This window comes from Lycium barbarum, chromosome 7 (genome assembly GCF_019175385.1).
Source record: "Lycium barbarum isolate Lr01 chromosome 7, ASM1917538v2, whole genome shotgun sequence".
Taxonomy (NCBI): domain Eukaryota; kingdom Viridiplantae; phylum Streptophyta; class Magnoliopsida; order Solanales; family Solanaceae; genus Lycium; species Lycium barbarum.
Genome location: NC_083343.1, coordinates 56,376,493 through 56,389,122, shown reverse-complemented (window position 1 = coordinate 56,389,122; position 12,630 = coordinate 56,376,493). Strand labels below are relative to the sequence as shown.

Here is a 12,630-nt window from a genome sequence, read left to right as displayed (position 1 = left end):
ATTTATATTCCGCGAAAAGTTATTTATCTTGAGCAGCATGGATGTAAAAAATTATTTGTCTTGAGCAGCACGGGACATTCAAATAGGATGGTCTTTAATTTTTACTAATCCAAATGAGCTAGTCTTTAATTTTTGCCTTTTAAAATCAAATTTATTTTTAGCTGGGATTCGACATAACTTGTGAGATATTATAAAGTAAAAATATAAATTTATGTGCCGCGAAAAAATTATTTATCTTAAGCAGCACGGGACGTAAAAAATTGTTTGTCTCGAGGAGCAACAATTATGATGGATAAAAGTGCAAATGACCCCTTTCAAACAGGTGTCCAATTCCAAAAGGTCCTAACTTCTAACGCTGACATAGCCTCACACTTGAGCAAAAATATACAGAAACATGAGGTCAAGCAAAGAAGGTAACAATAGGAAAAACAAGAAAGTATCATCCCCAAAAAGAACCCGATCCGTTAACCAATCAGGACGCAATTCCAGGCTATCTCCTCCACCCTCAGTCTCAGTGCTTGACAGTGAAATCGTGACTGAAGAATTAGCTTTGTTTGAGAATCTTGAAATTTCACCTAAGACTACCAATCCAAGAAGTTTTCCTTATAGTGTTAAGCAGCAATGCTGGGATAAAGCAGAGAAAGTCAAGGGAAGAGACCCTGACCGATGGCGCAGAGACCCGTTAGGGAACACTGTATTTAGGAAGCTTGTAGGTTGTCCTGGTTGTCTATGCCATGACTATGACCATATTGTCCCTTATTCTAAGGTACTTTTATCTTCCAACTTCTCAATTTATATGACAACTTTCTCACTAGCCTCCAAGAAACCCTAACGAATCTTAGAGTCTGAAAGATGGATTGGACTCGTCTTGTGGAGTCTCATAAAATTTTAATGTCTACAGGTACGAAGTTTAAGAAAGAAAGAGCAAGGTTTGACTTGGTTTAGGCATCGTTTGGTAGAGTGTATAAGAATAATACTGAACAGGTTGTATTAGTAATGCTGAGATTATTTCTTATCCATTGTTTGGATTGGTGTATTAAGGGTAGTTTGTCTTTAACCATGCTTATCCATGTATTAATAACCCTTGTATTGCTAATACAATGGTTTGTTCTGTATTAGAATAGTACTCCACTGAATAGGGTGTTAGTTATGCATAGGTTGAAAAACACTAGTGGATTTAATAATACCAAAGCTAATACATGTATTATTTTTCTTCAATACATCCTATCAAATGACCCCTTAAATGTATGACATATACCCTTGGAATTATTTAGTCTTTAGCAAGTCGATCTTATCTCTGTAAGAACTTGTCTTAAGGTTAAAATGGAAAAGCTAAACCTAAAAGGTTTATAAATATTGAATATGTTACAAATAGTGTTTGTTAAATGAATCTGGGGGAGTATGTTTTTTAAAACATATAAGATGGACAGTTCTGGTAAAGTTGAGCCTTGGCGTAACTGGTAAAGTTGTTGCCATGTGACCAGGAAGTCGCGGGTTCGAGCCGTGGAAACAGCCTCTTGCAGAAATGTAAGGTAAGGCTGCGTACAATAGACCCTTGTGGTCTGGCCCTTCCTCGGACCCCGTGCATAGTGGGAGCTTAGTGCACTGGGCTGCCCTTTTTTATAAGATGGACAGTTCTGTGAGGTGTGCAAAGCATAATTGGTCCATGTTCAAGTCCCAAGTTTGGATAAAGTAAGAGAGTCGTATAAAAAGAAGCCAAACTATGATCTTTATAGTTGGAATAGACAGACTATTTATAGATCTGCACCATAAAATTTGGGATTGAGGTGTAGTTATAAGGTTTGTTTAAATATTGATTTTTTTATGCTGTTCTGGGGAATCACTAATTTAGTGTAAGTAGTAGCAGCATGTTTTGTGTATTTCAAGATACAAAGTTGTCAGAGACTTTCGATTTCTTTGTTCTTTCCCAGCATACTTGTTTTCATAGTACTATTTGTTCTAGAAGCTATTTGCTAATTCATTATCTTTTTGATTCTTGTATTTATGAAGAATTGCACCATAGGAGATTTAGTTTATTGAATTGATCCTTTAATCTTGAGAAAAAATAAGAGAAAATATGTTTTGATAACCGAAGATCTGTATGAATACAGGACAAGCCTATTGTAAGTGATAAATACAAAACATGCATTATATTTGTCCATTGTCAGACAATATCCAACTTAAAAACTTTACACTTCTATGCCCATGACAGCAGGGAATTTGTCTTCTGGGTCGAGCTCGTCGCACCGCACGGGGCTTGCCTAGTGCGGGTTATCTCTCCTGTGTGATTTGCGGGTTATTGCACAGGAGTAGGGTTTACCCTGTGCGCACCCGAAGGGTAGCGGCTGCGAGTTCCCTTGTCATCAAAAAAAAAAAAAAAAAAACACTTTACACTTCTAGTGTTATAACATTTTTGAGCTAACAACTAACTTTTTAACACGTCTTCTTAAACGCAAGATGGGGAGACCTATCTGAATTTGCTTTTTTGAACAAGAATGTAAGCAGACATCAAAAGCTGCGTGAATATTGTTGCTGGAAAAGTTGCCAATGATGTGCTAAGAAATTTTTGATTGTTCAAATTTGGACCAGAAAGATGGAGAAGTGGTCTGAATAATGACTTAAAGATGACTAAAATGCAGGTGAGAATAGTGACTGGAGAGATGCGGTATAACTGGAAATGCCATATGAAAGTAGTCTTGTTTAAGGTTCGTAACATGCACACTTAAGTCATGAAGAGTGTGTCACCGACAATAAATAGAGCTTGTAGGGATATTTAATAATCGATAATTCATGATCTTTTTGATTCTTGTATTTATGAAGAATTGCACCATAGGAGATTTAGTTTATTAAATTGATCCTTTAATCTTGAGAAAAAATAAGAGAAAATATGTTTTGATAACCGAAGATCTGTATGAATACAGGACAAGCCTATTGTAAGTGATAAATACAAAACATGCATTATATTTGTCCATTGTCAGACAATATCCAACTTAAAAACTTTACACTTCTATGCCCATGACAGTAGGGAATTTGTCTTCTGGGTCGAGCTCGTCGCACCGCACGGGGCTTGCCTAGTGCGGGTTATCTCTCCTGTGTGATTTGCGGGTTATTGCACAGGAGTAGGGTTTACCCTGTGCGCACCCGAAGGGTAGCGGCTGCGAGTTCCCTTGTCATCAAAAAAAAAAAAAAAACACTTTACACTTCTAGTGTTATAACATTTTTGTGCTAACAACTAACTTTTTAACACGTCTTCTTAAACGCAAGATGGGGAGACCTATCTGAATTTGCTTTTTTGAACAAGAATGTAAGCTGACATCAAAAGCTGCGTGAATATTGTTGCTGGAAAAGTTGCCAATGATGTGCTAAGAAATTTTTGATTGTCCAAATTTGGACCAGAAAGATGGAGAAGTGGTCTGAATAATGACTTAAAGATGACTAAAATGCAGGTGAGAATAGTGACTGGAGAGATGCGGTATAACTGGAAATGCCATATGAAAGTAGTCTTGTTTAAGGTTCGTAACATGCACACTTAAGTCATGAAGAGTGTGTCACCGACAATAAATAGCGCTTGCAGTGATATTTAATAATCGATAATGATATGTTATGAACTAAGTTGCTCGGACTCTTTACTTTTGGTGCTGCACCCGTGTCGACACGACATGAGCGTGGGTGTGGGATCCGTACCGGATATGGTCAAATGATTTTGGATACTTTGACTAAAGTCAATAGAGAAATTCGGGACATATACGATGATTTCTATAATCAAAACAAAAGTTAAGTTGACAACAACAACAACAGGCCCAGTATAATCCCACCATGTGGGGTCTGGGGAGGGTAGAGTGTACGCAGACCTAACCCTCACCTTGAAAGGTAGGGCGGCTGTTTCCGAAAGACCCTCGGCTCAAGAGAGGAGAACAAGAGAGGAAAACAAAAGTTAAGTTGAAATTGAAGAAAATAGAATACCTTGTATATAGAGATTTCTATGTCAATCCTTTTCCTTATATCTCTTAGGATTGTCTCTTGATCACTATTTTCTTCTCGGAATACCTTGTAAGTTTTCCTCATACAACAACAACAACAACAACAACAACCCAGTGAAATCCCACATCTTGGGGTCTGGGGAGGGTATAATGTACGCAGACCTTACTCCTACCAAGGTAGGATGACTGTTTCCGAGAGACCCTCGGCTCAATAGAAGCATAAAAAGGGGGTCAGATAAGGTTAAAAGATTTAAAACGATATTGCAATGAAATAATGCAAGCGACACAGTAAAACAGGATAATCAAGGAATTCAAAGCGATATGGAAATGCAAATCACGAAAGCGGCACAGATAAAATAGAGTAATCAAAGTACAGAAAGTAGCAAATAATAACATAAATCAAAGCACAAGAAATTATAATGCGCTAATGCGCCTACTAATAAGGAAAGATAACGAGACTTATATACTAGCCTTCTACCCTAATGTGGGTCCTCCACACCTTCCTATCTAAGGTCATGTGCTTTAATGTCTCATAATTTAGACATATAACTCTATTTTTAGTTTTTTGAATTATTTTTAGCCTAATCACCGCACCCGCATTCGTGCCTGGATTCATACCCCCGAATCTTAAAATTTAGATCATGAAGGACCTCTAGATCTGCACCCATATCGGACACCCGCACTACATACATTTTCAAATCTATGCCCAAATCTTTGTTTGGAGCTTGCGCCTTGCTGCTGAGGGAAGATAAAGGAAAAAGTTAATTGTTACTACATACCACTCTTACAAGCCTGAATTGGTCATTTCGTAAAGGGTATGACCCTTGATCTTTAGCTTGTTATAACAGATCTCATTTCACTGGCAGGATTGTTATACTAGTCTGTCAAAGACATCCTTTGGTATGGACTGCATGATGAGAACTTGATAAACTTTCATGATAAAATGAACAGCCCATTATCTATGAAAAACTGAACAGTTCATTTGGTGATCTTGGTTCTTTTGCATGTTCTCTCACCTCATTTAATCGGACTTGTGATTGCAGAAATATTCAAAATTAATCGAGTCACACAAAAAACAAGTATAGTTTTCTTTTCTTCCCAATGATTCTGGTCAGACTTAATTGATTGGAACTTCATTAAACTTTGCAAAAGCAAAGAAGAGGATGACGAAGTCAAAGAAGACTAGATTGTATACGATGAGATTGAGAGACAGATCAGTACTTCTGATAAAATACAAGTTACAAGCATGCTTAACGTACAATTTAAACAGTTAGTGGCTCCACTTAAGAGCCAGTAGTTGCTAAAGATCTTCAATTCTGTTCTGTTTTTGTCCTTTCCTTTTCTCTTCTTCTTGGGGGTTTGAGAGAGGGGTGAGCGCTTGAGTGCTAACGTGCTGTGAAATTGTTTTGCATTTTCAATTTTAGTAATCCTCTATACGACAACGTGTAGCCTTAAAGGAGCATTCACACCATCAGTTTCAATCAATTTTTTAAAATTTGTGCATCTTATTTCATTTCTTAGGGTACGTTAAAAAAGGTCATATTTTCTGAAGTGCTCTATTGATAAGAAATATCTGCTTCTAGAAAAGATTAATCTTGTCTTTTCGGCCCATTATTTGCTATGGTTGCTTTATTGTTGACTTTTTTTGGTTTAACTACCAAATCTCCAAAAGTAGACATTTGACTGAGTTCATCTGGCAAATTTTTGCAGGGTGGAGAAAGTACATTAGAGAATTGTCAGGTTTTGCAGGTGAGATTTTCTCTCTTATAGAACATCTCTGTTTGTGCTTGCTGTGTGGAGATCTTGAAAATTCCTTGCTGCATCATAGCATACTTATGAGTTATGGGTTTCCTGTTATTGTGTGATTTGTTTTCAGTTAATCCGTCTTTAATTCATAGTATGTGCCTTCTCAAAAAAATATTTCATAGTATGTGCTACTTTAGAAGACAATATTTCTTTAATGATTTGAAACATATCCTACTTTTTCTTTCAGAAAACAAGGAGTACTTATGGATTATGGTCACTTGCTTATCTTGTGCTTTTATCTCCTTAATCATTTTGCTGCTTGGTTAACCATCTTTATCCATGCTCTCTGGACAAGTCATTAGTTTCTACTGCTCCTTGATGACTGCTAGAAGTGTAAAATCTGGTCCATTTCTTTGAGTCAGTGTCGATCTCAATATTGAAATGGAACTTTTGTGACCTGCCTTGGCTCCTTTTCTCCTTCATCCAAAAGAGGGCTGAAAAACCGGAAGAGAAAAGAAAGGGTTATGCTTAGGTAGAAAGTTGAGGGAAGAAACTGGCGATTTCGTGTGTCTAAAAGTTGAGATAATTGATGGTACTACTGTCTTCCTGCAGGCGACAGTTAATAGATCCAAGGGGAATCGAACTGATATATCAAAAGCTGAACTTATTCAGAGAAGTTCTAATTGTCGGGTTTCAGGTAGATGCAGTCTTGTGTTCAAGTTTTTTCCAATCTATTGTATGTTTTATCTGTAATTTAACCTTTTAAAACTACATCCAGGTCGTGACATGGATCTTCTTGAAATTTCGGCCTACGGCAATGTCCGTCATGGACAAGGTTCTGGGGGGTGTAAAATTCAATGAGTCATTTTATGAAAATATACTCAAGAATGAAATTGTATGCTTCCCTTAATTAATCCAAGATTAGGCTAAGTTGGACTTGTGCAAGTTATTCCTATATTAAATTGCAGCCTTACAATTTTTGGAAGTTTCATACTTGTTGCAATTTGTATGTATTCTCTTTATAGATCAATTAAAGCTCTCACCTTTTCTTTTCCTTTTCTAGTTTTCTCTCATTAAGCCTTTTCATTTTCTTGATTTTTGTACGTGTAAGTCAACTCCTTTCCCCGATGTTGAGTGAACCAAGGAAGTCACCATGCAGACAGAAAGAAATTGCTTGAAATGTGGTTTTTACTAGTTAATGAAAGCTCGAAGAGAATTACAAATCAAAAAGCCAATCGAACTGGTCCCAAGTCCTCCCAATGTAGGCAACAAGTTCTTAGTGACCCGTTTCATCTTCCATTCATAAATAACCAACATTGTGCTGACATTTCCGACTTCAAAAGATGAATCCCACCTACCTCATCACCTCAATTACCGAGGACCTACACCTTATGACTGATTCATGTTCTCAATTCACACCAAAATTCGATAAAACCTCATGGAGTCTTAAGTAGATCGAATAATTTACTATATGAACTTCTGTTTATGCCAAGTTTCCGAAGTGCGAGTTTTGGCTTAGTTCGGTGCTATTCTTGGGCCGTGGTAACTAAGGATGGTATTGTGGTGTGGATCCCATGAAGATTGAGGCAGTTCGAGATTGGATTAGACCCGCTTCAGTCACCGAGGTTCTGAGTTTCATAGGTCTTGCGGGTTACTATTGGCGTTTTGTGGAGGGGTTTTCATCCGTTGCATCCCAATTGACTAAATTGACTTAGGAGGTACCATTTTATTGGTTCGATGAGTGTGAGGCGAGCTTTCAAAAGCTCAAGACTTTGTTGAATACCGCTCCGATTGTGACCATAACCATCGAAGGAGAGAGCTTTACGGTCTATTGTGATGCTTCTGGAGTGGGTCTTGGTTGTGTGTTGATACAAAAAGGGAAGGTGATAGCTTATGTTTCAAGGCAATTAAAGCTACATGAGACGAACTACCCTACTCATGACATGGAGTTGGTAGCGGTAGTGTTTGCTTTGATGATTTGGAGACATTATCTTTATGGGGTGCATTGTGAGATATTCACGGATCATCGTAGTCTTTAGTATATATTCAATTAGAAGGACCTCAATTTGAGATAGTGTAGGTGGTTGAGTTGCTCAAGGATTATGACATGACTATTCTTTATCATTCGAGCAAGGCCAATGTAGTGGCAGATGGCTTGAGTCGGAAGACGGTGAGTATGGGTAGTCTAGCATCGACAATGTCCTTGGGCTATGGATGTTCAGTCCTTGGCTAATCATTTCGTGAGACTTGATATCTCGAAGCCTGGTAGAGTTCTACCTTGTGTGGAGGCACAATCTTCCTTATTGGAGCAGGTTAGGGCTTCGCAGTTCGATGATATGAAATTGTTTAAGATTCGTGACAAGGTGTTACGAAGTGATTCTAAGGAGGCGATTCTTGATGGTGATGGTGTTTTGAGGATCAAGGGTCGGACTTGTGTTCCTAGAGTGGGGGATCTGACTCGATTGATCATAGAGAAGGCTTATAGTTCGATGTATCCCATTCACACAGGGGCTACAAAGATGTATCGTGACTTGAAGTAGGATTATTGGTGGTATCAAATGTAGAGAGACAGCGAAGTTTGTGTCTCAGTGTTTGAATTGTCAACAAGTGAAGTATGAGCCCCAGATGTAACACCCCGTACCTTTACCCGAAGCTTTGACCATGATCATAGACTTAGAAAACCAGATAAAAAATGTGGGAATTTGAAATTTCCTCTTCAGTTGTAAGATGGTGGTTTATGCCCATGAACAGTGACCATATTTCAGTATACGACCCGTATTTCAAGTCGTAAACTGGTACCAAAGATTTCTGAGCATTCTGGAATTTGACACTTAGAGGTTACATCATTAAATACGGACCGTATTTCAAAATACGGCTCGTATTTCAAAATGTATTTGGAATTTGGAAAAACTTCCTTGATGAAAGTTGTAGAGCTTTGAAATGCCTTTCCAACGGTATATTATCGGGGTCAAACAGACATCTGTTCAAAGAGTTATGACCATTTTATTGAAGAGACGCAGTGTAGTCCATACGGAATACGGACCATATTTCAAAATACGGCCTGTATTTCAAAATACGGCCAGTATTTAACTGAGTGTAAAATTTAATTTTCCAGAACAATATATATTCGTCCATATCAATTCAAATAATTATTTTTTATTCCTTCATGCCCTAGAACGACCTCCTACCCTCCTCCATCATCAAGAACACCAAGGTAAGCCTACTCTAATTATTCCAACTCAATTCTAACATATACTCTAATAATCTAAGCAAGAAATCATTCTTCCTAATCTAGGGTTTTCAAGAAAACCCATCAAGGTTCAAGAATCAATTAGGAAATCTTCTCCAAAATTCAGGTTTTTAATTCAAGTTTTGGAGCAATTAAGGTATGTAGAACTTCCATCCACATGTGGGAATCTATACGTTCTTCCCCATGCTCCGATTCTTGATATCCATGAAGTTCAAATCCTAGGGCATTAAACCCAACATATTGGTGGTCCGTATTTATGTATTTATGTACATGAATTTTGTATCTATATTTGTTATTGTATTTCTAATCTTCCATTACGGTTATTAGGAACCCTAGCTTAATCCATGAATCATGAATTCTTCCTCATGTGTTCTCATTATGTTTATATGAAACTTTATAATTTTATCTAGCAAGTTACAAGCATGTTTTCAAGTCAATTATATATATATATATATATATAATTATGAACTATTGTTATTACTCATGAATCAAGAACATGTTTGCAAGACTATGATAAGTATCTTATGAAACCATATTACAAGATGTTTCATGAAACCATGTTACAAGTTATTTCGTGAAATCATGATTACAAGTTATTTCACGAAAATCATGGGCTTCTTAGCCAACTATATCATGTTCATATTTTTGGGATTTGCTTAGTTAATCGAGAAGGCTCAGATAGCCTGAAACTACATAGCCACCGTAGGATAAGGGTTGTCAGCAAGGAGGCAACACCTTCATTATGCAGTTTGGATCCTTACATGCTTATTATTATTTAAATCTCATATCCCTGGTAAGGTGTGAGTGTTCTGCTGGTAGGACGCAAGTACTAGATCATGTTGTCGGTTATACTATAGCATTCCCCACGTTACAAGCAGTTTTATATACATGTATTTCCATTGATTTACTGTTTTCAGACTTTACCCACGTTTCATGCTCATGTTCAAGTTACATTCAGTTTCAGTTCATGTCCTATACCTATGTTGTGTCATGTTCTTCATTTCAGCAGGTTTTACATACTAGTACTATTCACCATGTACTAACGTCCCTTTTGCCCGGGGCCTGCACTTCACGGTGCAGATACGGGTTTTCAGGAGCATACACCTGCGCAGTAGGATCACCTCAGTTATCAGCTTATTGGTGAGCCCCACTCCTCTCGGGGTTCCACATGGAGTTTGCATTCGTATTCAGTTATGGTAGTCCAGGGCCATGTCCTGGTATTTAGTATTCAGACATGTTTTAGAGGTTTCATAGACAGATGTTAGTTAACAGAGTCAGTTATGTTTTCATGCTTGCAGACTATTACGTTTTCATGATTTTTCATGCTATGAGGTAATTTCAAGACTTTATTCTGCAAATTACATTTTCATGATTCATTTAAATTGCATCATATAGAGTATATTGTTTTGATGCCCATGTTGACAAGCAAGCCATGAGGTTCGCTCGGACACATGCAAGCAAGGCCCGAGTGCCATGTTACGCCCAGGTCATGGTTCAGGGCGTGACACTAGAATCCTGGTAGTGTGATTTAGAGGATGAACATATTCGAGTGGAAGTATTGCTATGGACTTTGTGGTAGGATTGCCACAAACATTTGGCAAGTTTGATGCTATTTGGGTCATGTGGAAAGGTCGAGCAAATCTACAAATTTCATTACGGTTGAGACTACCTATAATTAAGAGAAGTTCGCCAAGATCTACATTTGAGAGATAGTTCGTTTGCATGGAGTGTCCATTTCTATTATTTCGGAGCGGGGTACACAGTTTACATCTCATTTCTGGCGGTCTATGTAGATAGAGATGGGTACTAGAGTGGAGCTTAGTACTGCTTTTCACCTGAGACTAATGGCCAGTCTGAGCAGACTATTCATGTTCTCGAGGATATGTTTCGGGCTTGTGTGATTTATTTGGTGGTCATTGGGATTAGTTTCTACCCTTGGTGGAGTTTCCTTACAACAATATTAGCATTCGAGTATTGAGATCACACCAATTGAGGCTTTGTATGGTAGGAGGTGTCATCCTCCAATTGGTTGGTCTGGTGCCTTCGAGGTTAGGCCTTGGGGTAAAAATTTGTTGAGAGATTCCTTCGACAAAGTTAAGTTGATTTAGGAAAGACTTCTTACAACTCAGAGTAGGCAAAAGAGTTATGTGGATCAGAAGGTTTGTGAATTAGAGTTCATTGTTGGGGAGTGAGCCCTGTTGAAGGTTTCACCCATGAAAGGTGTGATGAGGTTTGGGAAGAAGGACAAGTTGAGCCCGAGGTATATTGGCCCATTTGAGATTGTTTAACATATTGGTGAGGTGGCCTATGAGTTGGCTTTATCTCCTGGCTTGTCGAGTGTTCACCTAGTTTTTCATATTTTGATGCTGAAGAAGTACCATTGAGATGGTTCTTATGTGATTTAGTAGGATCCAGTGTTGCTTGATCAGCAATTGGCTTTTGAGGAAGAGCTGGTAGCTATTTTGGATACATAGGTTCAAAAATTGAGGTTAAAGGAGATAACTTCAGTGAAAGTGCAATAGAGGCATCGTCCAGTTGAAGAGGCTACTTGGGAGCAGAGTCAAATTGCGTTCTAGATATCCCAGCTTTTTGAGAGTCCGAGTATTCTTCTATCCTTCACCGTTCGAGGATGAACACTTATTTAAGTGGTATCTGATATAACGAATCGTTTAGCCTTTTAGAGCTTTTTACCATATATTCCCAAAATACCCTTCCCATAGTTTTATTTTAGTATTTATGACTTGCCGGCATGAGTGGCATAGTTCTTGAGGCAATCAGGCGGGTTTTGGATTGATTTTGGTGAAATTGAAAATTTCAAGTTAAAGAAACGAAGATGTTTGACCAAAGTCAACATCTGGGGTAAATGCGTCATTTTTGAAGTATCGTCGATTCCATTAGGTTCAGAATGTGATTTTTGACTTAGTCGGATTGTTGGTTCGGGTCCCCAGGCGTTGGGTGTGATTTGGATCGTTGGTTGAGAATATAAAATTTTGATTAATTGGAGTTCACCTTGGTCAACACCAGGTCAAGAGGACCTCTTTTGGTTTATGTTCGGGGGTTTCTGAAAGAGTTTCGGGTGTTGGATTGGGATTTGGAGAAACTAATCTGGTTTTAGCTATCACTAGCTTCCTTCATCGCGATCATAATGGGTCTTCTCGTGTGGGGTCGCAATTGTGCGAGCAGGCTCGCGATCACGTAGAGAGGAAAATGGGTCGGGTCTAGGTTGTGCTTAGCGATCGCGAAGGCCATTTTATACCTGAACAGAATTAAATCCCCAACTTCGAACTTCACATTCTTATTTCAATTTTGGGAGCTAGAGAGCTCGGATTTGAGTGATTTCAAGTGCTATCTTCAAGATTCTACCTTAGGGTAAGTTCTTAACCATAATCTAGCATTTTCCTTATGGTTCCATCCATTATTTAGTTATTTATTCCGTGATTTAGATTGTACAATAAGGGTTTTCGCATGGAAATGGGTTTAGTGAGAATGATAAAATTAAAGGTCCAATTGTGATTAGATTATCATAATTTTTAGGATTCATACTATTTAGACTATAGGTAAGATGAATTTAAGTTTAAATAACAGTTTTGACCTTTAAGGTTCAAGATGGAATTTGGACCCGAATCCTTTATATGCAAAGTGGGTGTCAATGGG

General features: G+C 38.0%; 1 protein-coding gene across 4 annotated transcripts; it reads left to right on the top strand.

Moving 5' to 3' along the window:
* Positions 1-313: 313 nt before the first annotated feature.
* On the top strand, positions 314-10,337 carry LOC132603441 (uncharacterized). 4 transcript variants are annotated; one of them, XM_060316505.1, is made up of 5 exons: positions 314-766; positions 2,640-2,705; positions 5,691-5,729; positions 6,339-6,423; positions 10,057-10,337. In XM_060316505.1, the coding sequence occupies exons 1-5, from the start codon at positions 395-397 to the stop codon at positions 10,089-10,091; spliced, it is 597 nt and encodes a 198-aa protein (XP_060172488.1). In that variant the 5' UTR covers positions 314-394; the 3' UTR covers positions 10,092-10,337. The 4 variants fall into 4 exon arrangements, with proteins under 4 accessions (XP_060172488.1, XP_060172487.1, XP_060172490.1 ...); XM_060316504.1 differs by lacking the exon at positions 10,057-10,337 and adding an exon at positions 6,505-6,781 and having other exon boundaries at positions 315-766; XM_060316507.1 differs by lacking the exon at positions 2,640-2,705 and having other exon boundaries at positions 317-766.
* Positions 10,338-12,630: the final 2,293 nt, after the last annotated feature.